At 36.9% G+C, this 23449-nt stretch overlaps 1 protein-coding gene across 1 annotated transcript; it reads left to right on the forward strand.

Annotated features, from left to right (window-relative positions):
* The first annotated feature begins 4504 nt into the window (after nucleotides 1-4504).
* PRKCI (protein kinase C iota) lies at nucleotides 4505-20375 on the forward strand. The gene is made up of 15 exons (XM_010171286.2): nucleotides 4505-4550; nucleotides 5872-5922; nucleotides 8936-9076; nucleotides 9960-10014; nucleotides 10749-10807; nucleotides 11236-11412; nucleotides 12894-12991; nucleotides 14029-14115; nucleotides 14735-14870; nucleotides 15871-15958; nucleotides 17094-17219; nucleotides 17322-17401; nucleotides 18513-18602; nucleotides 18885-19000; nucleotides 20137-20375. The coding sequence occupies exons 1-15, from the start codon at nucleotides 4548-4550 to the stop codon at nucleotides 20222-20224; spliced, it is 1395 nt and encodes a 464-aa protein (XP_010169588.1). The 5' UTR covers nucleotides 4505-4547; the 3' UTR covers nucleotides 20225-20375.
* Nucleotides 20376-23449: the final 3074 nt, after the last annotated feature.

A 23449-nucleotide genomic window follows, 5' to 3' on the forward strand; every position in this document is an offset into this window, starting at 1 on the left:
TGTTACTTTAGCAACCTATTAACACATAACTATTATTAAAACTTTTTTGAACTATTGACAGATAATTTGTCCAAGTAGCTTTTTGCTAAAATGTAGGAGTAACAGTCTTGTCTGAGAACTCCTGTCATCTCTAGTTATTCGTGTTATCTCATGTTATTCATGTTAAAGTTTACCTTGGATGAAAAAAGTTCAGAGTCTGTTCTCCCTTTCCCTTAACAGATGTAGCCCAGTTCTGAGCTGCATGTATACACCAATAATTGTTTGAAAAGTTTATTAGTAGTTCCTGTTTTCTTTGTGGATTTGGTGTGTTGTACACATAGGTTCTGAGCTCCACCAAAGAGACATTGGAATTATGAAATAGCTGTTGAGTTATTTTAGCACGCAAAGTACTTGATGCGATACATAAAAGGCCATAATGTGCAGTGATTTGTCGGCAGTGATTAGTATTTGTGTGCAGTGATTAGCATAAATGGTGCTTATAGAACTGTTTCCTCCCCTTCTCACAGCTATCCCATTCAAAACTGGGCAGGTGCCAGTTTATTCAGAGCTTAAAGCTAAACGTGGAGCAAAGCTGGTTTTTGGAAGTGCTATATGGGCCGGTGTCTTGAAGATTGTGGTCCTGGGAATCTGAGCAGGTTTTGGTTTGGGTTTTTTTGGTTTGTTTTTTCCCTCTCATCATTCCCAAGTTATTTACACCAGGCAGATGCAGTAAAGTAAAATGAACAATGTTTATGACCAAACTTCTGTGCAGAGTTGGACGTTTACTTCATAGTAAGCTTGCTGTTTTGTTTTGTCACTGGAACAGATTGCCCAAGGAAGTTGTGGCTGCTCCTCCCTGGAAGTGTTCAAGGCCAGGTTGGATAAGGCTTTGAGCAACCTGGTCTAGTGGAAGGTGTCCCTGCTGCTGGCAGGGGGGGTGGGGCTGGATGAGCTTTAAGGGCCCTTCCAACCCAAACCATTCTATGACTCTTTGATTTGTTACTGAAGAGGGAGAGTCAGTCATAGTAAGAAGTACACATATTTTTAATGAAGTATTTGTAGGAAACTTTGTGCAGATTCAATGGTTTACTTGAAGGAACAGTTCTGTCTCAGTTTCTGCTCTGTAGAGATAAGTTTTTTTAAAAAAGGAAACGCTGCTGTTAAACTAATTTTTTTCATTTATTTTTCCTTCACATAGGATTCAGTTTTCACGAGCAATCTGTGTTTGCTGTAATCATTGACTGCCAGTTTAATGTCAGTAGAAAAATAGTTAATCTGGTGATGAAGAGTGTATTTGAAAAAAAACCCCTTATCTGTATAATAAGCAATTCTTGCATCTACAATGTGTGGCTGCTTGCCAAGACCCCTGCCTCCTCTTTTCTTCTCTCCACAAATCTTTTGGTTTTCAGTTGGTATTCCTTTTTAGAAACTCATAATTTGCTTTCTTGGAAAATTCCCATATTGTATCCTCTTCATTAAAACTGTAGTTCACTCTTTAATAGTAGCATGAGGAAACGTGTGTACAGTGGACTGATGCTTGTTTTACTACTGTCCATGCTTCCTGTAGTACAAGACAAGATCTGATATCCAGGCCATCTTTTTGTTACTTACCTGATCAAGCAATTTAGTCAGTATGTGACTAAACTGGATTTACCCAGTCACTAAGATTATTATTTCTCATTTACTAAATGTCTTTTTAGCCTTTGCAAGATGCAGAGCATCTTGTATAATTACTTCTGTTTCATAGAGGTAATGGCACACAAAGACACACCTAATTTAGTTGAGTGGAACCACTTAGAAAATGGTTGGATCCAACTGGAAAATAGAGTTAACTTGATTTGGTTTTAGACAAATTTGTACTTAATCTGTATAGAGTCAGTTCATTTTACCTCTGTCTTGTGAAATATACTACAGGATGGAAATAGCCTTGTGTTTGTGTTCAGTCTGTTGTTTCTTGCTATATAATTAAAAAGTAAACATTTTCCCAACACTTTATCTCTGCTTTCTTTAGATGGCTGCAAAATACTTACTACTCTGATCTTGTTGAAAGAGTATTTATAGTTTATCTGTTTTATATACCTAATGACCACTAAAAACACGTTGTGGATTAAAATTTCTGTTGTCCCTCTTTGGATTTTAAAGTGAAATTGTGAGTGAGAGCAGCGTTGGAGAGGATCAGTTATGTGCTGTTGTCACGGTCAGCTAAGTTGTGATCACCAATAAAAAACCTAATGTGTGAGTTAGGTTTGATTCTGAAGCTTCCTACTAACGTCTTCCTAGTTTAAAGCACAGTGTATGTTCTTGAGAGCCTCCTCTTCTTCTGCCAAAAAGAAACACAAAACTGTTTGCACAGGTGTAGGAAACAAATGAAGAAAAACTGGTTTGTTGATTCTCCTCATGAGTCTGAATAAATATGGTTGTTCCTTCTCCCTCCACTGTGCTCTGCACTGCGTGAGTTTCTGCAGTGGGTAGGCAGTTTGATGTCCAGATAGGCTTATTGTAGGGGGGAGGCAGTATGGTGAAAAATTACTACAGGTGACTTAGAATAATAGTTTTGAGGATTATGACCTGCAGAAAAGAATAAAAACAGAATGCTGCAAGCAGAGTTTAAATTTATTACTAATATTTTAGCAATAGAAAAGAATGGATGCATTAGAAACAAAAGATATTAACTGGAAAAATTTTTGTAGGGTGAGTTTTAAATATCCCCCTGCTTGCTAGGTGTGTGTTTCTACTGAAAAGCCTTAGCAATGCCTTTATTAATTTTGATATATTGTAGTACAAAACAGATAATAGTTAAGAGGCTGTTGCTAGTTAACTTTCAAACCCTGGCATTGACCAAAGACTCAAAGCAATAAAACTTTCAGATTAAATCCAGTTCAGCTGAGACAGAAATTGTTCTGCCTTCCTCCAATTCAGTTACCCACAACCAGTTTAGCACTTCAGGGTGTGGAAAGTAGTATTTCTGTTAAAAATTGGAATTGCCATATGACAGTAGACTTGCTGCATAGGGTTTTGGCTGGAAAGAAGTTTGTTCTGCTCACATGCTGGAGTACAAGCAGGCAGAGATAAATCCCATGTTCTCTTGTGTAGATGGAGGTGGGGGGGGGAACTAATAACCAGAAGTATTTTCTTTCTTGGGGCAGTGATGATTTAACATTGCTTTAAATGTGTGTCAGTTGTAGTATTATTTTGAACAAAGTTTCTTCTTTTAGGGGGATAATTTTTTTGTGACTTTACTGATCTGCATCAGACACCAAAGGAAACGTTTGTTTCAGTCTTTATAGCAGTTTCCAAACACTGAGAGAGTCAGGAAATGAGTTAAAATACGAGATTAAATGTTTAGATGAATTTTGAGAAAGAGGTAAAATACAGGCTGTGTCCAAAGGAGTATGAACCAAGACTAGAATTTAAGGTCCTTCTTGCTGCTGATCCTGAATACAGCAGGTCTGTAGCTTGACTTCTTCATTTCTCACCAACCTGTGTCACCAACCAGGTTTTAAACTTACCTATACATCAAAATTGCCCTCATGTAATAAAATGTTATTTAGTGAATCTGAAGTATCTTTGTAGATAAGTGTTGTTTGGGTTTGTTTTTTTTTAAAATATAAAGTAGATATCTGCAAATAGATCTTAGTTAGTCCTGAACTGTTACTTCTGAAACACAGATTTGTTAAAGTAATCCAATGCACTATTGCTAGAGAAACTTTAAAATACATACTAAATACTTTGTGATAATCTGCTCTGTCTCAAATGGTCAACAAAAGCTGCAATTCTTTTATAAAAGAAAAAACAAACAAACCACCACACTTTTTTCTTGCCTTGGTGCCCTTTCTTTAATGGGTTTTAATTCAAATAGTCCTGTGAGTGTGAATGTAGTAGTGAAAAGTCAGGAAAATGGTGTGTTTTCACTAAAGTTACATGATTTGTCCAATGTCTTTATGGAGGTTTGAGGAAAGACTAGAGGTCTATAACTGCTTTTGTACCTCCTGGGTAAAGTCTTGGTGATGTTAAAGCAGCTGTGAAAATAGAATTGACTCCATTCTAATTCAAAGTCCATGAAATAAAATGGAATCTTAGAGTGATTTTGATTTTGATTTTAGAGTGATTTTGATCTTGATTTTAATGGAATCTTAGAGTGATGCAGGAGGTGCAGGAAGATAACCTGCACCTCCTGCACTGAAGCGACGTGTGACCATGCTTGTAGCAGACCAAACCAGTGATGTTTTGTAATTATGAGCTGCTTCCCTCTTGGGAATAGCTCATATTTTTATTTTCCCTGCAAGCATTCAATATGACTGTATTTTCAGATGTACTCTCTGAACAGTGTTATAAATACTTAGTAGTATAACTACTACCACACATGAGAATATTGTTTTGTTTTGCTACAGTAATTATCAAACAACCAACCATGAGGGAACCATTGAATGATACAGAACTAATTTGATTGAGTTTTGTATTGTTCTCTTTTCTTTCTCCAGGAGATCCATGTACAGTTTCTTCTCAGCTGGAGTTAGAAGAGGCCTTTCGGTTGTATGAACTAAACAAGGATTCAGAGCTTCTAATTCATGGTGTGGTGAAATTTACTATATTACTTCTCACATTTGTACCAGTGAATAAATAGAATCTTTACCTTGCATTATCTGTGTCTTCTGTACAGCTTCCTCAATTAAATCCTGTTGGGTATTCTGTTAAGAGGGTGCTGAAGACCAAGTACCAAGCTTTTTAGCTGTCAGCACTTTATCAGTGTTCTTTATTAAATTAGGGGAGGAAAAAGTACTTCACTATTAGTTTAGTAGTGAAAGACAGACCCTCTTTCATTCATTCATCCCAAGTGCCTTCATACACTTGCTGGCAACAAATGGTAGAAGATGTATAGTACAGTGTGCTACACTTTGTTATTAATAAAGTGCTTTAGAGCAGCATCTATATTAGGAAAAAAAGATTTTGAGCTCCATTTGTGATGCCATATTAGTCAAAAGTTTGACTTTTCCAAAATTAAGTAGTTTAGAGCAGTTTTGAACCTAATAATATCGTGCCCCTCTTTGATGTGTAATTGTTAAATTTTTATTTTTCAGGGTTATATGCCTATTTTAGTAGCTTCTGCAGCATATTTGTCTTTACTGTCTGTAACTTTTTACAAGTAGAAGATAGATTTCAGTTTAGCAGAGATAATAGCAGAAAAGCAGGGGATCAATGCAAAGAGTGTTAGTGGGTGTGTTACACGACAATATCTTAACATGGTCCTTCTCTAAAAAACCCAGTTCACTATCAGCTTAAGAAGAAAGAGACAGCTTTTCAGCTTCTCAGAGACTTTTAAAAACTGTAAGAAGAATGTAATCTGTTTATATATATATATATATTTTACTGTTTCTGTATATATTACTTCAGTGTGCTTTTTGATCTGCCCTGTGTCCATTTATTTTTGTGTTTGATAAGCTTCTGATTGAACCAACACCAGGGCTGTCTCTCCTCAGTTTTACTTCTCTCTGAAGCTAAAGAAAAGGGAAAAAAATGGTTGATGCAGACAAGATCATCTGTAGCTGCTGGGACACTGTAGTATGTTTATAGTCAACTTTTCCAAATAGTGACTGTGATGATTAGTCACATAAGAAACCAGATTTGTTATTTATTTCTAGTTACTTTCTTTAGAAAATAACTTGGTTTATTCTGCTTTTTGCTTGTATTATTTATATGTATCACTGTTATGTCCAGCAAAAGAGTTTTGTGGCAGCTTTTCAGCTCACCTGCTCTTGCACAATGTTTTGTTAAAATGCAGTCTGTGCTGTCTTCCCAAATGATTGAATGCCTTTCAGAAGTGTTGTATTTAACCCAAAGGTTTATTTTCTGTCTGAAACAAAAATTAATCAGAAGTTAATGTTTCTCTTGCAGTATTTCCCTGTGTACCAGAACGGCCTGGCATGCCTTGTCCAGGAGAAGATAGTAAGTAGGCATTTTAGTTAAGAAGTAATAGAAAATCAAGAATTCAGATTTCCTGTTTTAGAAGATTTTTATATTCTATGGTTTGACATTCTACTCTTATGAGTATTAATAATGCAAATATTTACAAATTAAATATTTAAAAGGAATAGAAAGTCTGGCTAAACTTAAATGTTGTTTGTCATTTCTGAATCATTGTTAATAGACATTTTACACTGCTGTTAACTATCCATGTCACTCTGCTTTCCTTGCTTTTGCCTCTTCTATCATGACAGGTTTTTTAAATCCCGTTCCTGTCTTTGTGGTAGTTGTGAGATTGGTGGCTGCCTGGTGTCAGCAAAGACTTGTAAGCACTGGTGGCCAGTGGTAATTTGTTGTATCACGTTTAGAGATCTGTGGTTAATTCATTTTAAATTGATGTTAGGTACTATCAGGAGTATTCTCCAAAAACCTCAAAGTTATGTTAGTTAATGTACTAGGCATTAAAGAGGTCATTATCCCTCTGTCTTAAAGTTTTATAAATGAGCACGTGTATGTTATGCACGCACCCATCTGTCAGCTTGATATCCAGGTCTCTGACAAACATAAATGTGCATGTTTACTAGTTAACTTTGTCAGTGTGGGTAACGGTGCTTTTCTGAAAAAAAAATTGAGGTTGCAGACTGAATCAGAAATAGATCTGCAACTCAGTGTAGTTTTACATATTCTCATTTTCAGTTTTGGTTCCTGACATGCCTCTAGTAGTAATAAATAAATTTATTTTAAAAACCCAAACAGTGGCAGCTGTGGATTTAACACACTGGAGGATTTGTGCAAGCCTTGTAAATCAGGGCATGCTCCTGAAACTGGCTTTCTTTCCTCCTTCCCCACAGCTCCCCCCCAAGCTTAGGTAAGGTAGGTGTGTACTTTGCACACAGGTGTTTGTATTGTTTGGGCAGTTTTGCTTCTCTTGACTCACTGTTCCTTTGAACTTTGGAAAAGCAGAATTAACTTTCAGCTGATCAGGAAATTCTACTTCAGATTTTCTCCAAAATTTCAAAAATTAAAAAGGTACTTGGAACATGACTCTGTCTCTGTATGGTGCAGGAGTGAAACTTTACTCTCAAAGCAAACCACTCTACAGAGAAACGTCCCTGAGAAGATGTTGTAGTTCTGTGTTTATGTTTTTATGGATATAATAATATGTTTTTTCCTCTTAGAATCCATTTATCGCCGAGGCGCCCGCCGGTGGCGAAAGCTCTATTGTGCAAATGGTCACACTTTCCAAGCCAAACGATTTAACAGGGTGAGACTCTCGTTGGGTGCTTAAAACCATGATACAGGGATGTCTTACTTTTGTAATTACAGTGTCACTGCCTTGAAAAATTATAAGGTAGTTTCATTTTGATTTTTGTTGTTTGTCTATAGCATGTAGACTTTTGGTAACCCTGTAGTTTTAGGAAACTTAATTGTTACAAAATCATCAGGAACTTAAAATAATTTAAAAAATTAATAAATTGGTTGCAATTCACTTTGCATGAAACCATGATATCAGTTATATAAATGCTCCCATGTTTGCTTAAAATCTTCCCAGAGGAAAAACTTGAACACTGGTATTAGATGACTATGAGCTGAAAGTACATTTTCAGTTCTCTAAGTTCTGGGAGTAAAAAGGTCTGAATTCGCTTATGATGCACAGACTTTTTTTTTCATGACCTTTAAAGGAAGAACTGAGATGTTTCTCCAAACAGCTTGCTTATGATGGCATGTAATCAACTGAAAATAACAAACCATTTGATGATGCACAGACTTTTTTTTGTCATGACCTTTAAAGGAAGAACTGTTTCTCCAAACAGCTTGCTTATGATTGCATGTAATCAACTGAAAATAACAAACCATTTGTAGTATTTTCAAGAAGAAATGGTCAAATATAGTTAGCTAAGGACCAGAAAGCTACCTGCTATATTTTGAAAAAGCAACAGCAAAAAAGAAACCCAGAATATTTGAAAGAGCCAGGTTCCTTGACAGCTTCAATAATATTTCCTTCTTTCCTAAGCTTAGTGTATTATGTGCTTAATGCTTGAGGTTGTCTCCACTAAACTTCATCTTGAGCATCCTTCATATCTAACTGCTGCTTTTTTCTTTTTTGACCTCATCCTGGTCAAAGGCTGTCAAGGCACCATAGTTTAATCGCTTCCCACTCTTACTTTTGTAGATACCTAGTTTTCATGGTTCTTTTGAATTGTTTTGTGAATGTGAATCAGTGGGTGCTGATCTTCCCATTTCTTGTTAGCTGGTGGTTTAAGTTGTTGAAGCTTTTTCTGTCCTACCTCCCTCTGGACAAATGTAAGGGCTCATCTACGCAGAGAGATTGTGAGACGTGTAGGAAATTAGCCTGGGCAAATCAGCAGCCTGCTGATTGAGCTGCAGTGCTTTTGACCTGCAGTTGGCTCACAGAATCACAGAATGTCGGGGATTGGAAGGGACCTCGAAAGATCATCCAGTCCAACCCCCCTGCCAGAGCAGGAACCTCAATGAGATCACACAGGAAGGCGTCCAGGCGGGTTTTGAATGTCTCCAGAGAAGGAGACTCCACACCCTCCCTGGGCAGCCTGTCCCAGGGCTCTGTCACCCTCACTGTAAAGAAGTTTCTTCTCAAGTTTAAGCAGAACCTCCTGTGTTCCAGCTCACACCCATTGCCCCTTGTCCTACCATTGGGCATCACTGAGAAGAGCCTGGCTCCATCCTCATGACATTCACCCTTAACATATTTATAAGAGGCTGGCTGTGCCTGCACCTTCCCATGTAGATACACTTTCTGTGTGGCAGTTGCTGCTTATTGTTCAGTTGTCATTTTTGAGCTCCTCTATATTGTATCTGCCTGTTTGTCCTTAAAGTTTTCAGACAGATTCTTGGTATAGTGGCAAATTCAGCAGGGATGTCTCTGATCTCCTATCCTGTGTTCTTGTTAATGAAAACATGGCTGAATAGTTTTAATTTTTGTTCTTTAATCAGTTTTGTTGATCTCTCATTCTAGAGAGCTCATTGTGCCATCTGCACTGACCGAATATGGGGCCTGGGTCGCCAGGGATATAAATGCATCAATTGCAAACTCCTTGTTCACAAGAAGTGTCACAAACTTGTTAACGTTGAATGTGGCCGTCACACACTGCAACCGGTAAGTAAAACTTCTCTGAAAAGTTGTCTTTAAAAAGAACAACCTACCAATCAAACAAAAAAAGCTCATTTTATACTAATGGTTTTCAAACTATAGTCTGCAAATAATCACAGTAGGTGAAATATCATTCTTTACAGTACTGTGATGCTTTGTAAGAAGTTTTGGGAATCACTTAACAGAATGAAAACTTAGTGCCATGATGGGAGTCTGACTTTCACATCTTTTACTTTTTCCTGTGTCAAATATAAACATATAAGTGATATTTATCTCATCCTTCACAATGTTATTAAATAGCGCGCATGTTTGTGTGTGTATATATATATATACATACACATATGCTATTTTACATCTTTCAAGTACAGGTAAACTAAATTCTCTTGACATCTGTTAGGTTACTGGACTATTTACCATTTTACAGAAAAGGAGGATTAACTGCAGAAGTTTTGACTTTTCTCCCAAGAAATTAAAAAATTTTTTGGTTCTTAAGTCTCCAGAAAAATTTAGATGATTACTGCTCCTGGTTTAATATTAAAAGCAGGCAGCTACAAGTCTGTATTTTGTGAATTAATTTGGCTAAGATAAGTACTGCTGAAGTACTTGAGCTTTTCTGTCTCATTTCTCATCTGCTATACTACTTTTCTCTGTTGTAATAAGCTGTCACTTCAACAGCTGGAAAGGTGTCATAACTTCTGGAAAATAGCTAAAATAGGGGCTGTAATGATTTCTTTTATTGTGTATGGTTTAGAGCAGTAACTGTTGACTAATCAAATTAAAAAGTAGCTGGATTATATTTCTCAAGGATCATTTATTTCATTTATTGTCTCTAAAATAGTGTCTCTTACACTTGGACAGTCTATTACAAAAGTTCTGTCCATATTTACAGGAACCCATAATGCCTATGGATCCATCATCAGTGCATCCAGATAATGTAGAATCAGGTAAGATTAGTAATTTCTTTTTTAAAATGACTGTAAATTGCTGAAATGGGAACTTTGGGTTTTAAAATGAAACAGAATAAATTCAAGTGAATTACTTTTTAAAACCTTTTTTACTTTTATTTATATTAGAAGAAAAATAAGACAGCTTCTTAATGCTAAGGGGAATAGAAATATAAAAATTCCTCAGTTTTCCACATCTTATCACTTTAAGAAAATTGGCTAAAAAGGAAGAATTTAGGCTGTCAGTTAAATTTTTTTCATCATTAAGCTGTGTACTTTAAATGCTCTGATCAAACCAACAAAAAAAGCCCTTAACACCATCAGCAGAGTTTCTGCTGGATCCGTAGCCAAACGGGTTCATTCTTGTAGCAGTCGGTGGTGGTCTAACATTGGAACGTGGATGTAGGAAATGATCATTTAAAAACCAAACAAAGAACTCTTCTGCACAAGATTCTCATGTGTGTGGAGACAAGATTAATATGAAGAGGTCTCTGAATATGATGACAGGGTTTTATATGAGCCATAACTGATTATTAATGCAGTATTACAGAAGAATGAATTATTCTGATGGTTTAAAAAAACCAAATAAACACCACCAAACCCAACAGTTGTAAGTATTTACAGTAACTGCATTTAACTTGTGTATCTCTCTGAGCTTTTGTGTGTGGAAATTTTAGGACAGAAGAAAATACTGTTGTGTTGCATCAGTCTAATAATTTTTCTTGCACCTCTAGTCATCCCATACAATCCCTCAAGTCACGAGAGCTTGGACCATGTTGGTGAAGAAAAAGAGGTAAAGTATCTTAACCATGCTAACTGTATTCAGAGATCCTGAAGCCTTTGCCTCTCTCAGTTTCAAGATTTTAGTAATTTAACTTGTCACAAACTGAAAACTAGTACATAAAGCATATTTGGGTTCCTCACTCAGGTGTATGCGTGTATGGCTTGCAAGCTGTTTTATTTTGAACCCTGAGTTGAGATGTGCTTTGATTTAGAAAGTATTGCAGACTCCTTCAGTTTCATTTGTTTATCTGCCAAGTCTCCTCTGCCTCCTTCCTTTCCCGTTACATTCCTTTCTAGGACAGTGGAGTTTAAAGAAAAACAAGTGTTAATTGAATCAGTTGTTTATATTAGTTTTGCTGTTCTGTTTGAAATGCAAACTTTTGCAGTTGTTAAAATTGGCAAGCCTTCTTACTAATTTCAAATTATCTTTATCAAAAGGCAATGAGCATTAGAGAAAGTGGCAAAGCTTCTTCCAGTCTGGGTCTTCAGGATTTTGATTTACTCCGAGTTATAGGAAGAGGCAGTTACGCGAAAGTACTGCTTGTTCGACTGAAGAAAACCGAACGCATTTATGCAATGAAAGTGGTGAAGAAAGAGCTGGTCAATGATGATGAGGTAGGCAAGCTTTTTATCAACGCATCAGGGCTGGAGCACCTCTCCTATGAAGACAGGCTGAAAGAGTTGGGGCTGTTCAGCCTGGAGAAGAGAAGGCTCCGGGGAGATCTTATAGCGGCCTCCCAGTACCTGAAGGGGCTACAAGAAAGCTGGGGAGGGACTTTTCATAAGGGCAGTTAATGACAAAACAAGGGGAAATGGGTTTAAACTGAAAGAGGGGAGGTTTAGATTAGATGTTAGGAAGAAGTTCTTCACTGTGAGGGTGGTCAGACACTGGAACAGGTTGCCCAAGGAAGTTGTGGATGCTCTTCCCTGGAAGTGTTGAAGGCCAGGTTGGATGAGGCTTTGAGCAACCTGGTCTAGTGGAAGGTGTCCCTGCTGATGGCAGGGGGGTTGGAACTGTATGATCTTTAAGGTCCCTTCCAACCCAAACCATTCCATGATTCTATGAACTCTTCTGAAGAGCTTCAGTAGCTGCCACAAGGTGGGAACCAGGTTTCTGGGACTGCAGCACTAATTGAAAATTGCACATGCAGTTTCTGGTACATGCTGTACTCCAGAAGGTTCACAAGACAGATGACCAATTTTGAGGTCTTCATTGACAGACTGGTAGCTCACAGCCATCCTCCTGTGCCCGTGGTTTCTGTCATAACCCTCATTGCCTCTGTTGTCAGTGTCTCCTTTTGCCATCAGCACTGTCTGCAGCAGTGCTCCTGCAGAATTCAAGTTAATAAGCCTGGCTTCCTTCGTTATTTTGGAGCAGTATTCCATACCTCTCCTATTATGTTGACTTGCTGGACTGAAAAAGAAATGGGTGGAATCTGGTTTTCATATGTTTTTTTATGGTTGGACTCAATGATTTCAGAGGTCTTTTCCAACCAGAAGATTCTATGATAAGATGATATGTTCAAGTTTGGTTTTTTGTCACAAAGGAGAACTCAGAATGTGATTTAAAAAAAAAAAAATGCTTTCCAAATCAGACCTCCATCTTAACAATTTGTTTGTAGCTTGTACAGTCATTAGTAGAATGTAATCAGAATTGCAGTATTAAACTGCTAAACACCTCTTGTTGCTGAAGGTTTCCCTTGTGTTTCTTTAGGCTACTCTGAAAAGATTTGAATGATTGTGGTTTGCTACCCAAAGAGCTTTTGCATTTATTTCTTGGTCTGCTGTTGATTTCTTCTGTATTTGTTGATGCTACTTTACATTTGTCTGCACTAGTTTATCTTTTATAGATGAGTTTTTTCATTCCCAACTGTAGTTATGCAATGAGGCTAAAAGTATGGGACAGTCAAGACAGGAGAAAAAAATATGAGTATGCTAAATTGTCTTACTTCACAGTGGAGAACTATATAATTAATTTCTTGCAAGTAAAATGAGGCCAGCAAAACACTTGACTGTCTTTCTGCTAATTGTCATTAATACTTGACCTAGGAAATGCAACAATCCTTTTCTGAATGTCACTTTTCTTCAATAAATAGGATATTGATTGGGTTCAGACAGAGAAACACGTCTTTGAACAGGCTTCAAATCATCCCTTTCTTGTTGGACTACACTCTTGCTTCCAGACAGAAAGCAGGTAAAGGTCAAAAGATAAGAAGATAGTCTAATTCAAAAAGTATTTCTTGCTGTTAGGCACCTCAAAGACCTATTTAAAGCATTAAGTGTTAGGTAGGCAGCAAAAGTCAACGCACTGTAAATCCTTGTAGCAGTTTATGAGCAAAAGGCTGTTCATCACCTGAGCTGTTCAGATTGGGGAGATGCAAAAGAGTGTAAGGTACTGGTAGGTATGATGGGAAGGATTCTGGATAGGAAGAGAGGTGCAGCTAGCAGAAAAAAAGGCTTAAGAATATGAATTAGAAGACAGAATCTAGAATGGGAGGGGAAAAAAGGTTTAGGGAGGGAGATATCAGAAGTCAAAAAAATGAGGAAAATTATCTCAAACTTGCATGGATTCTGAAGATGAGTCTCTGAGCAAGACTTGAAAAATAGTGTCTGAATTTTAAAAAGGAAAACAGAGTAATAGAGATGCAAAATATTATTTTCCTGTGTGTTTATATATAGGAGAAGAGATTGCAGTGGATTAATAAATTACTGTTCTATACAGTAGTAATTGTCCGTGTATATATAAAATATAGTTCTTGTATATTTAAACAACATCCCTGCTATTTGAAAGGTGGGAAGCTAGTGAAAAGTAAGAAGAAAGAGTATTTGTAATATACTAATAGTATTAATCACAAACAAAGGAGATTAAAGAGATCAGGAAGGAAAATGAGGAATTTATTTTTTTTTTTTGGGGCATAGAAACTGATGTGGATCTATTTATATAGTCACATATGTAATAATGACAAGCAGTGGCTGTAACAGATTAGGAATGTAGGAAGGATTACTTACTTTCCTTTTGCTAAATTCCTCAGTAAAGGAATTATCTAGAGAAACTTTGTATGCTTGATTTTAACTTTGGGAATTTATTCAAAGGGAGAGAAAATGGTGAAACCAGCCATATTACCATTAGGGATGAGAGGAGTTGAACTGACATTGATAACAGACCTGTAATGTCTCAGACCTCTTTCAACTTGTATACAATCATTTGTAACAAGCTCCTATGTGTTTCAGGTTATTTTTTGTTATAGAGTACGTAAACGGAGGAGATCTGATGTTTCATATGCAGAGGCAGAGAAAGCTGCCAGAGGAACATGCCAGGTATATCTAATTCCAGATTTCTTGCATCAAAACAGTTGGTTTTCTGATACAGTGCAGTAGTGCAGAGATTATGATGATGAGCTAGCAAATCCTCTCCCGATGTTAAGGATTTAAGGAATGTGAAACTGCATCCTCATTTTAATGCTGCAAGCTATCATATTTTTGTTTCAAGGAGGAACTGTGATAGGAAGCACTTAAGTATTGTTTGTATTAGCATTACCCTACATGACTTCAGTATGATTCTGAATTTTTTATCTAGAAAAACACGTTTGTGGTTTTTGGGGGTTTTTTTTAACTCTCTAATGATATTAATGTGTTTCTTTTACAACAACCACTGCCAGCTGTCCAGGCAAATGCTGAGTTCATGGTGCATATGCTTCATCTCAGATGGTGAGGTGAAAGAGAGGACTTTGGTAGACATTAATATTAATTAAAAATAATTTTTGAAGTGACTGTGGATAGAAATGTTTGTATGATTATAAACAACTTACGCACTTCTCTAATGAAAAATAATAGAATACATGGGATAATATTTAGGAAAGTATCATACTACCAAGACTACATTATTGTGGTTTGGGTTTTTGATTACTTGAATAATCAGTATGTCTTTCTACACTAGGTTTTATTCTGCTGAAATCAGTCTAGCATTGAACTATTTACATGAACGAGGGATAATCTACAGAGATTTAAAACTGGATAATGTGCTACTAGATTCTGAAGGGCATATTAAACTCACGGATTATGGCATGTGCAAGGTAAGCTCTAGTTCCTTGCTAACCAGTAAAATTGGCAATTAAGAAATTGTCATGCATTAGAAGATGCAGAGACTTAAAAATGTGAAATTTCAAGGTATTAATTTATGTAAAGTGCAGACAGGCTGTATTGACATATTGAGATTTCTTTTCTTCAAATGGAGAAAAGCCAATAAGTGCTGAAGTGCACAGACTACATCTATATACTGTTTATGTTTTTATAAAGCTACTGTACCAACTTGACTGGGAGGGGTAGGCTGAAATAGTCAACATAACTTGATTTCCAAAAGAGGAAGAGGTTGAAATATCTCAGTCACACTTGCTCCCATTTGTGTTCTATGACACTTCCCATTTTCTCTATGAAAACTTGTCACTACCAAGACGCTGGAGCGCAGGTTTGACTTTGCCGTGGAATTGCCCTTATGCTGATCTATTAGAATGATTTTAAATGCTAGAATTTTGACTAAGCAACTGAAAAGCATAGAATAATAGAAGTTGGAAAGGAGCTCAGGAAGGCTCATCTACCCTCCTGCTCAAAGCAGCTATAAGATCAGGCCAGGTTACTGAGGGCTTTATCCAGTTTGGTCTTGAAGCCTTCCAAGGATGAAGACTGCACAACTTCTTTGGGTAACCCATGCTCTTCTCTGAAAAACACATATCTGTCCATTGCAACACCCCAGTCATGTAAGCTCTTCCACCATGCCTCAGTTATTCCTGTTTGCCTGTTGTGGGAGATGTGGTGGAGTTTACTAGCCTAAAACCTTAAAAAATAACGTTGTCAGTAGCTATGTGCCATCCTTTTGGGACTCTAGATATGACCCGCTTCTGTTTCTTCCGAAACAAGTAGTGTTGTGTATTTATTTACATACAGATTTAAGTATAGTTTTATTAAAACGAAAGCAGTTTATTCAGGACACTGAAATGAATTCAAAATTAAGTTCTTAGCAGAGGGGGAGTGTGGGATCTTTAGCTAACTGTATTTTCTTCCCATCTTTTCTTAAAGGAGGGACTGAGGCCTGGTGACACAACCAGCACGTTCTGTGGGACTCCAAACTATATTGCACCTGAAATTCTCCGGGGAGAGGATTATGGTAAATTGAATTTTTCAGTGCTACAATATAACTTTCATTTGTCTCTTACTTCTTACTCAAGCTGTTTAGCAGTAGAAAGTATAAATCTCTGTTAGACACAGAAATCTTAATTCAGCATCTTGTCTGAAAAGGTAAATAAACCCTTCAAAGGAAGGGCAGAAAACATCACACCAAACAAATGAGATACTTTGCCTTCCACATGTTAAAATTTTTTTTATCAGTCTTGAAGAATAGCTTGAGTCTTCCAGATTTATTATTGTTTATAACTGTTTTAAAACTAGTAATTATATACTTGCAGTCTTGAATTGTGTTCAGTTTTGGAGCTTTATATTTGGCAGCAGTAACAGTATTAGATATAAATGCATTGCAAAGGGTCTAGATATAGTAGATGTCCCTTCCACAAATCTCAGTGTTAAAAATGAAATTATCTATGCAGTTGCTTGTTCAGGAAGTCCACAAGCAAGAGACCTAAGAGAGTATGGAAGGCTCACTGTGTGTGTTTCCTGTTATTTGTCCTTTCTTTCTAAGCTTCCAACTATGCCAAGCAGATCTCTGATCTCTTTTCTTCCCTTAAGATTTTAACAAGTTCTAAAATTAATTTATATTTTTTAAAAAGTATGTGTATTATTTTTAAATCTACCATCTTACTTCAATCAAATGTCTCTTTCAGACTGCTTTCACATCTTCCTTCCTTATTGCAAACTTTCTAGGCCAACCAGACTGTATCAGTCCCAGCTTAGCTACTGGAATTTTTTTCTTTAGCAGCAAATAGTTGAATAGATACGCTTAGCTCCATAAATGAAAGTCTTGCTACTGTTAAGAATTTCCTGTTGGTTAGTAGTGACTAGGCTTAAATATTATCTAAACCTTTGATGAGGTCCTGACACCAACCTTTAAACTTAATTGCATTTCCTTTTCTTTGTACAGCATTCCCTCCTATCGCACACATAATGAACTGAGTAATGTCTAGTAAAACTGTTACTTCTCCTTTATTCAGTTAATCAGAAAGTCTGGCAATACACATATATTTTAAAACTAAATCTTTCTTCTCAAAACATGTCTGTTTTTAGCCCCAAAACTGTTGGTATTTTTGCTCCAGAATATTTTCACTGGTGTTTTCTCCTTTGAATTCTAGGCTTCAGCGTAGACTGGTGGGCACTCGGTGTGCTTATGTTTGAAATGATGGCAGGGCGGTCACCGTTTGATATTGTTGGGAGTTCTGACAATCCTGATCAGAACACAGAAGATTATCTTTTCCAAGGTTAGTACCACGAGTGTTCCTACACTTGAGTGCTTCGTTTCTGCTTGCCTTTAATCTAACTTTAAAGGTGCAAAGGCTGATATGAAACTTGTTTCCTTGCAGTAATTTTGGAAAAACAGATCCGAATTCCCCGATCCCTTTCTGTTAAAGCAGCAGGTGTTCTAAAGAGTTTCCTTAATAAGGTAAGAGCTAAAGGGGACTATTTAAGACTTCTCAAGAAGCTGTTGGGTTTTTTTAAACCTGTTGGCTAATTGATGTCTAGCAGACATACTTTATTTGCCGTATACTGAAGCAGAGTAGAAAAGGTGTGAACCTAAAGCAGAATTTTTGTGGGGCTGAGGGATCTATTCTAGATACTTATTTCTAAAACTGAAGCTCTCGATTCTCAGGCTGAGATCATGAATAGATTTCAAATCAAAAGGCTTCGAAATGCTCAGAGTGATTGCTTTAACCTGGGGAATTGGGCAAACTTACTGCATCTATTTTGGTTCTTAAAGAGAAGCAGCTTAGCAAATCACTCTGACAGTGGCTCAAGGGCAATGCAGAGGCAGTATGTGCTCACTGTTTGCTGGTCACTAACCAGCCTGAGGGTGAAAAGGTTCGTATCTTGTAGTGGACTGGTCTGAGCACATGCTGGCCTTTATTTAATGAGTGTTACATGAGTGGGGAGAAAGAGGTACAGGAGAAACCAGATTTGGTTACATCTTTCTAAGGAAGTAATACTATATAAGAGCACAGCTTCTGTTGCAACTTCTTGGTTGTGTGTGCACACATGTACAAGGAGATGGAACTGTCTTGTTAAAACAACCTTATTTTCATTTATTTCATTTATTTATTCATTTATTTATCAGTATCCTGCAGTTACTACCCCGAGACTGTCTTGTTAAAACAACCTTATTTTCACTGTATTTATCAGTATCCTGCAGTTACTACCCCGATGTGATGGCCTGGCATAGTTAGTCTGCTTAGTGAGGGGTGGGCTGGGGCCAAGAATCAAATTCACTTGTAATCTAACAATGTTTGCTCTGAAATATATGGGATGTTTAAACAGGTCTGAATAAAAATGAAGAAAGATGGCATGATTGTTTATATAAAATTCTGTTAAAGTCTTCACATACTCATGCCTATTTCAGACAGTAAACTGGAACAGTTTCCAAAATAAATAACGCAGACTTAGTTTTTCAGTGTCCCTTGTAACTCTGGTGTTTCATTTCTGACAGAATCTGTAACATTTGCATTTTATTCATGTGTAGACCATGGCACCTAATTAGACATAGTTTCTTCCTTGTGCAGGATCCAAAGGAACGCTTGGGCTGCCATCCTCAAACAGGATTTGCAGATATCCAAGGACATCCATTCTTTCGCAATGTTGATTGGGATCTGGTATGTGAATGCCGACTGGCTTATTTTCTTTGTATACAGTGATGGCCTGACAACATGTTTTGAGCATGAGAGATGACTTAAAACTTAAGCTTTTAACTTATGGTATACCATAATGACAATACAGAGTATTTTAACCCTTTTATGTACAGTAAGTATAGTAGATTAATTGACTGCTTGTAGAAAGTATACAAAATAAACTTAATAGTAACCTCCAGCCTTGTTTAAAAATAACTCAATAGGTTGTACCTCATTCTCAGTGTCACTAAGTGCATTTATTCTTAGATGGAGCAAAAGCAAGTGGTGCCTCCATTTAAACCAAATATATCAGGAGAATTTGGTCTGGATAATTTTGATTCTCAATTCACCAATGAACCTGTGCAGCTCACTCCAGATGATGAGTAAGTAATGTAGAATCTTAAGATGTTCTGATAAGTCAGTGAAGGAGCTATAAAACTTCATTTAATAGCTGTAGTTTTAGTACATAGAGTGTGTGTAAAGCAGCAAATAACTTGTAAAGCTTGTGTTAGTTTGGAGAAAATTGTTATGTAGATTTAGCGTGGCTGGATTAAGTATTGTAGTCTGGCATGGTGTAAAAATCAGCTAACCTCAGGAAAGTTGTGGTAAAGAGTCTGAGTTCAGGGAAAGATCAATAAGTGCTATTTCACTAGTTTTAGTGGCATCATCTGCAAGAAACGGGCTTGTGAAGGAAAAGATTTGTTTTGTCAAGTGATTTACTTTTGCATTACTTTAAGCCATGATATTTCTAGAATGTTGGGTTTAGATTTAATTTATCTTGGGTGTTCTGGACAAGGGAGGAGGCTTTGTTTGGCTTGTTTGGTATTTTAGATTGTTAATAATCAGGTGAAATTATCCTGGCTGAAAAGTCTTGATAACATGCATGGTAATGTGTTTGATTTTGGTAGTGGATTTGTGGTTCCTTATTCCTGAGGGGCCTGGATTTGGGATGAGGAGGGAAGGGACTTTCTACTTTGACTGAGCCGCCGCTGTTTGCGTTTTAGGCATTTTTCTAGGGTTTTGTATAATGTTAATGTAGTATTAAATGTTACCTGTGTACCTTAATTGGGTCTGGGATCCAACTTCCTTCTTCATCCCTTTGTAAATGCATAAAGTTAACAATGTCACAAACAGTTAAACTATCACAACATATAGAGTTCAGAAAAGTTGCTGATGCAAGTGCAGTATCTATCACATCCTAATGTTTCCAGTTTTTTACGAAACTGACTGTTTGTGAAATTGTTTGAAAACTGCCAACCTTGCAGTTTGCTTTATGGGGAGAATACGTGCATGGGAGCAGCCCAGTCACTGCTGTCGGGTGGTTTTGTGTTCTGTTGCCATTATAGGGGCCAGAAAAACAACGGTGGTAATTGGAAGGTTAAAGAAGGACAAAAGAGAGAAGGGAAATGTTCTCAATTGCAATCGGGTGTAAAGGTCTAAATTTTAGGACAAGCTATCAGTTACTATAATTTCCTTTTTAATTTTGCAGAACTAATGGCTGTTTTTTTAATCTTAACAGTGATATTGTGAAGAAAATTGACCAATCTGAATTTGAAGGCTTTGAATATATCAATCCTCTTTTGATGTCAGCTGAGGAATGTGTCTGAATTCTCCATTTCTGGACTGTGCCAATTGTTACTCTGTTTGTTTCTGCATGGATAAACATCTCTTCATTTGGATGCACTTGTGTAAAACAAGGAACTGAACATCTTCCCCTTGCCACCTGGTGTGAATTACTCACTGATTTTCTTTTTGTATTAATTGTCATCCAGGACAGTTGTTATGCTAAACCTTCAGCTGCCACATTTAAAACCTTAAACTTCCCAACAGTCTTGCCAAACTTGAATTTTAATATAGAAGTTGGTCTCTGAGGCTGCTGACTGAACAATGGACTCTGGCTGTATAATCTGCCAATACAGCGTTCTGATAAAGGAAAGTGTTCTCATTGCTTTAGGAATACAAATTGCATTAGAGGATGTAATAAAATATTGTTAAAGGACCTTCCATTTTTCCAGCAAGACAAATAAGACTTCTGTAATTCTAAATCTCTTCTCTCTCAACATCTGATTTCCCTGCTCTCCTTAGACTTAGAGCTACGTTACTGCCCTTCAGATTGAAATGACAGCAAGGAGAGCAGATTTTTAAATTGATTAGGTCAAGAACGGCTGCTTTCATAGGACTTATTGATCCTATCCAAAAGGAGATGATTCACTCAATATTAGAATCAATAGACTTGGCTCCAAAACTTTACACTAGGAATTGTATGCTGTTTGATGCACAGAGTGCCTTCCTGAGCCCGTCCCTTGCAGCGAGGGCTGTATATGGTATGAAGTGTCAGTTTAAATTTAAAGTGGAATTCAATTGATACTTTAAAAAGTTAAAATCTGTAAAGTGTAATTTATCAGTAATGGGCAGCTGATATTGATGGATGTAGAACCTCATACTATTATTTATTGCTTTTACACTTGTTGTCTTAACTGTATCAGAACTTCATATGTTACAGCTGTGGCCTAGATAAGGGCATCGTTTCCCTTTTTTGGGGTTTTTTTTTTGTTTGTTTGGTTGGGTTTTTTTGTTTTTAATTTGTTTTTTTTACTGCCATACTGTTGGAAATGCATTCAACTCTGCCAGTGGAAAAAGCACATCTAGAAAAAAGCAGGTGCTGTCCACAATGACTCCCTTAACTTCTCCACTTAGAGCTGCTGATTTGTAATCACAATCAAACCTTAAACGCTGGCAGTAGACTCAAAGTTAATAGTAAAGCAATTGGAGTAAGAACGGTTCAAACTAGGACTTTTGGGAGGTGTGATTCTTACATTTCATGTTGGTAAACAGTGTAATGTACAGCACAGATAATTCTTATTTTTAATGTTTAAGGAATAGTTTTGAATGTCTTTAGGCTGAAGAAAATGCCAAATGTACCACTTTTTTAAAATTTTTCTTTTGGAGAAAAGGGATTAAGAGACATTGAAGAAAAGAATCTGTGTTATAAGTTAAGAGCTGTAAGGCAAGCTGAGTGTTACTGAAAGCAGATCTCAGTGTCTGTAAGCACAAGTTAGCAAACCTTATGTGAAGCTTTTAATCAGGCTTCTGCTTGGTCGGTGTCTCTCCTTGAAAATCCTCGTGTAGCGACACTGTCAATTCATAGCACAAATCTTCCGGTGTATGTTTTATCACTTACACCTTAGCTTCAAGGAGAAAGGTTGCACAAATACACAGTAGTGTTGTGATATGGTATTTAGGGCATATTTTTCTTTTCAATGTGAATAGGAAACTCTTTTTAAGTATTGGGCTGAGTTTTCCAAACTGGGAGGTGATTGGAGGGGGGGCCTCAATTTCAGGGAAGCATTGAACCTCCTCACTGTTAAAAAATAAAATTCTCTTAAACTCAAGTTGTATATTTTTCAAATGTAAAATATCAGAGTAAACCTACTTTTAAAGAGCAGCTAAGAACTTCAGCACGTTTAGTTCACATCAAGTGAACTGCTCACATGCGGTTTTAAAGTGGTGACTAATTGTTTAGCCTCTGACTTCTCTAGACCCGCATGACTAGTTTAGACATCAGGACTTAACTGATGTTAAACTTGGAAGTTATTTAAAGCAAACAAGAAAAAGCTTGTCTCTAATGGGTTAATTTCATATGGGTTATCAAGTAAAATGGCTTTATGTACGGAAGGGCATTTCTGCTATTTGTCACAGAAGAGTAATGGAGTAAAACACTGTCTTTTGTGCTTAAAACAAAAATTTTGGGGTTTTTTTTATAGATAATATCACAAAAGATACTCTTTCTATTTACGTATCTACCATTAAGAATGTTGCTAGGTGACAAACATCTTAAATGACTGTAAGTCCGTTTTTAAACTTTAATTTTCTCCAAAGTGCCATGATTATTCAGTTATTTTTCATTGTTTCGTGTACCAACCGTCATAAATATCGAGAAGGGACACTGGGTGTCAGCAGTCCAGTGCAGTAGGCTTTGTCTTTGGGAGAAAGTGTCTGCATCAGAAGCACGATGTATTTATGTGGAGTAACCTCCTTTTTGTACGCGAGTTGGATTCTCATGGGTGCTCTGTTAGTTAATATTGTCACTACTGTTTTCCTGTTTCATAGGGAATATGGTCTGGAACGTTGTTGTATAATCATTCCCTTTATTTGTGCACACTTTTTACTTTAAATAAAATATTTACGTTGGGCCTCTGTGTGTTCACCTTTTAAAACAGATACTGCAAAATGCTGGGCTCTGCTTGGGATTGTTGTCTGAGCTTCAATTATTCAGGTCCCATGGGAATGTTGTTCTAATATTTTTTTTTGCTAGAAGATAGCACTGGGATAGACCATAGCAACCTAAAAAAAAATTACCTCCCTCAATCTTTGTTTCAATATCTGTTTATTGACACTTTAAAAGAGATTTCCTCTTATGATCTGCCTCGTTATTAAGAGTCTATATCAGCAGTCCTAGGCAAATGCTACAGATGGTTGCATATCTGAAATGCTTAACCTCCCCCCACGCACACTCCTTGTTTCTGCTCAGTTTGGTGGCCAACTGCTCTCGGCTCAGTCTGAGCAATTGTTTATGTTAAGACACTCTATAAAAGAAATTAAATAGCTTGTGTATTCTATATATACTTGATACTTTAACTGCTAAGCATGCGTCCTCACTTCATGGTGGATGGCATAAGCAGTTTAACCAGAAAGGTATCTGAAATTGCCTATAGATTAATGATTCTTTCCTGGGAAAAGAGGAAAAAAAAGGAATTTAATCGTATCTTGGTTTGTTTTTTTTTAAGAGTTCTCTTAGGGTTGAAGACTTTTTTTTTTCCTGCTTTTGATAA

The sequence above is a fragment of the Antrostomus carolinensis genome, unplaced genomic scaffold (assembly GCF_000700745.2).
Source record: "Antrostomus carolinensis isolate BGI_N321 unplaced genomic scaffold, ASM70074v2 scaffold19797, whole genome shotgun sequence".
Taxonomy (NCBI): domain Eukaryota; kingdom Metazoa; phylum Chordata; class Aves; order Caprimulgiformes; family Caprimulgidae; genus Antrostomus; species Antrostomus carolinensis.

Coding starts and splice junctions, on each gene's coding strand:
- PRKCI (XM_010171286.2), top strand. Junction 10,808..11,235: donor ATGTTGGTGAAGAAAAAGAG/GTAAAGTATCTT, acceptor CTTTATCAAAAG/GCAATGAGCATTAGAGAAAG. Junction 17,402..18,512: donor TAAAGAGTTTCCTTAATAAG/GTAAGAGCTAAA, acceptor TTCCTTGTGCAG/GATCCAAAGGAACGCTTGGG.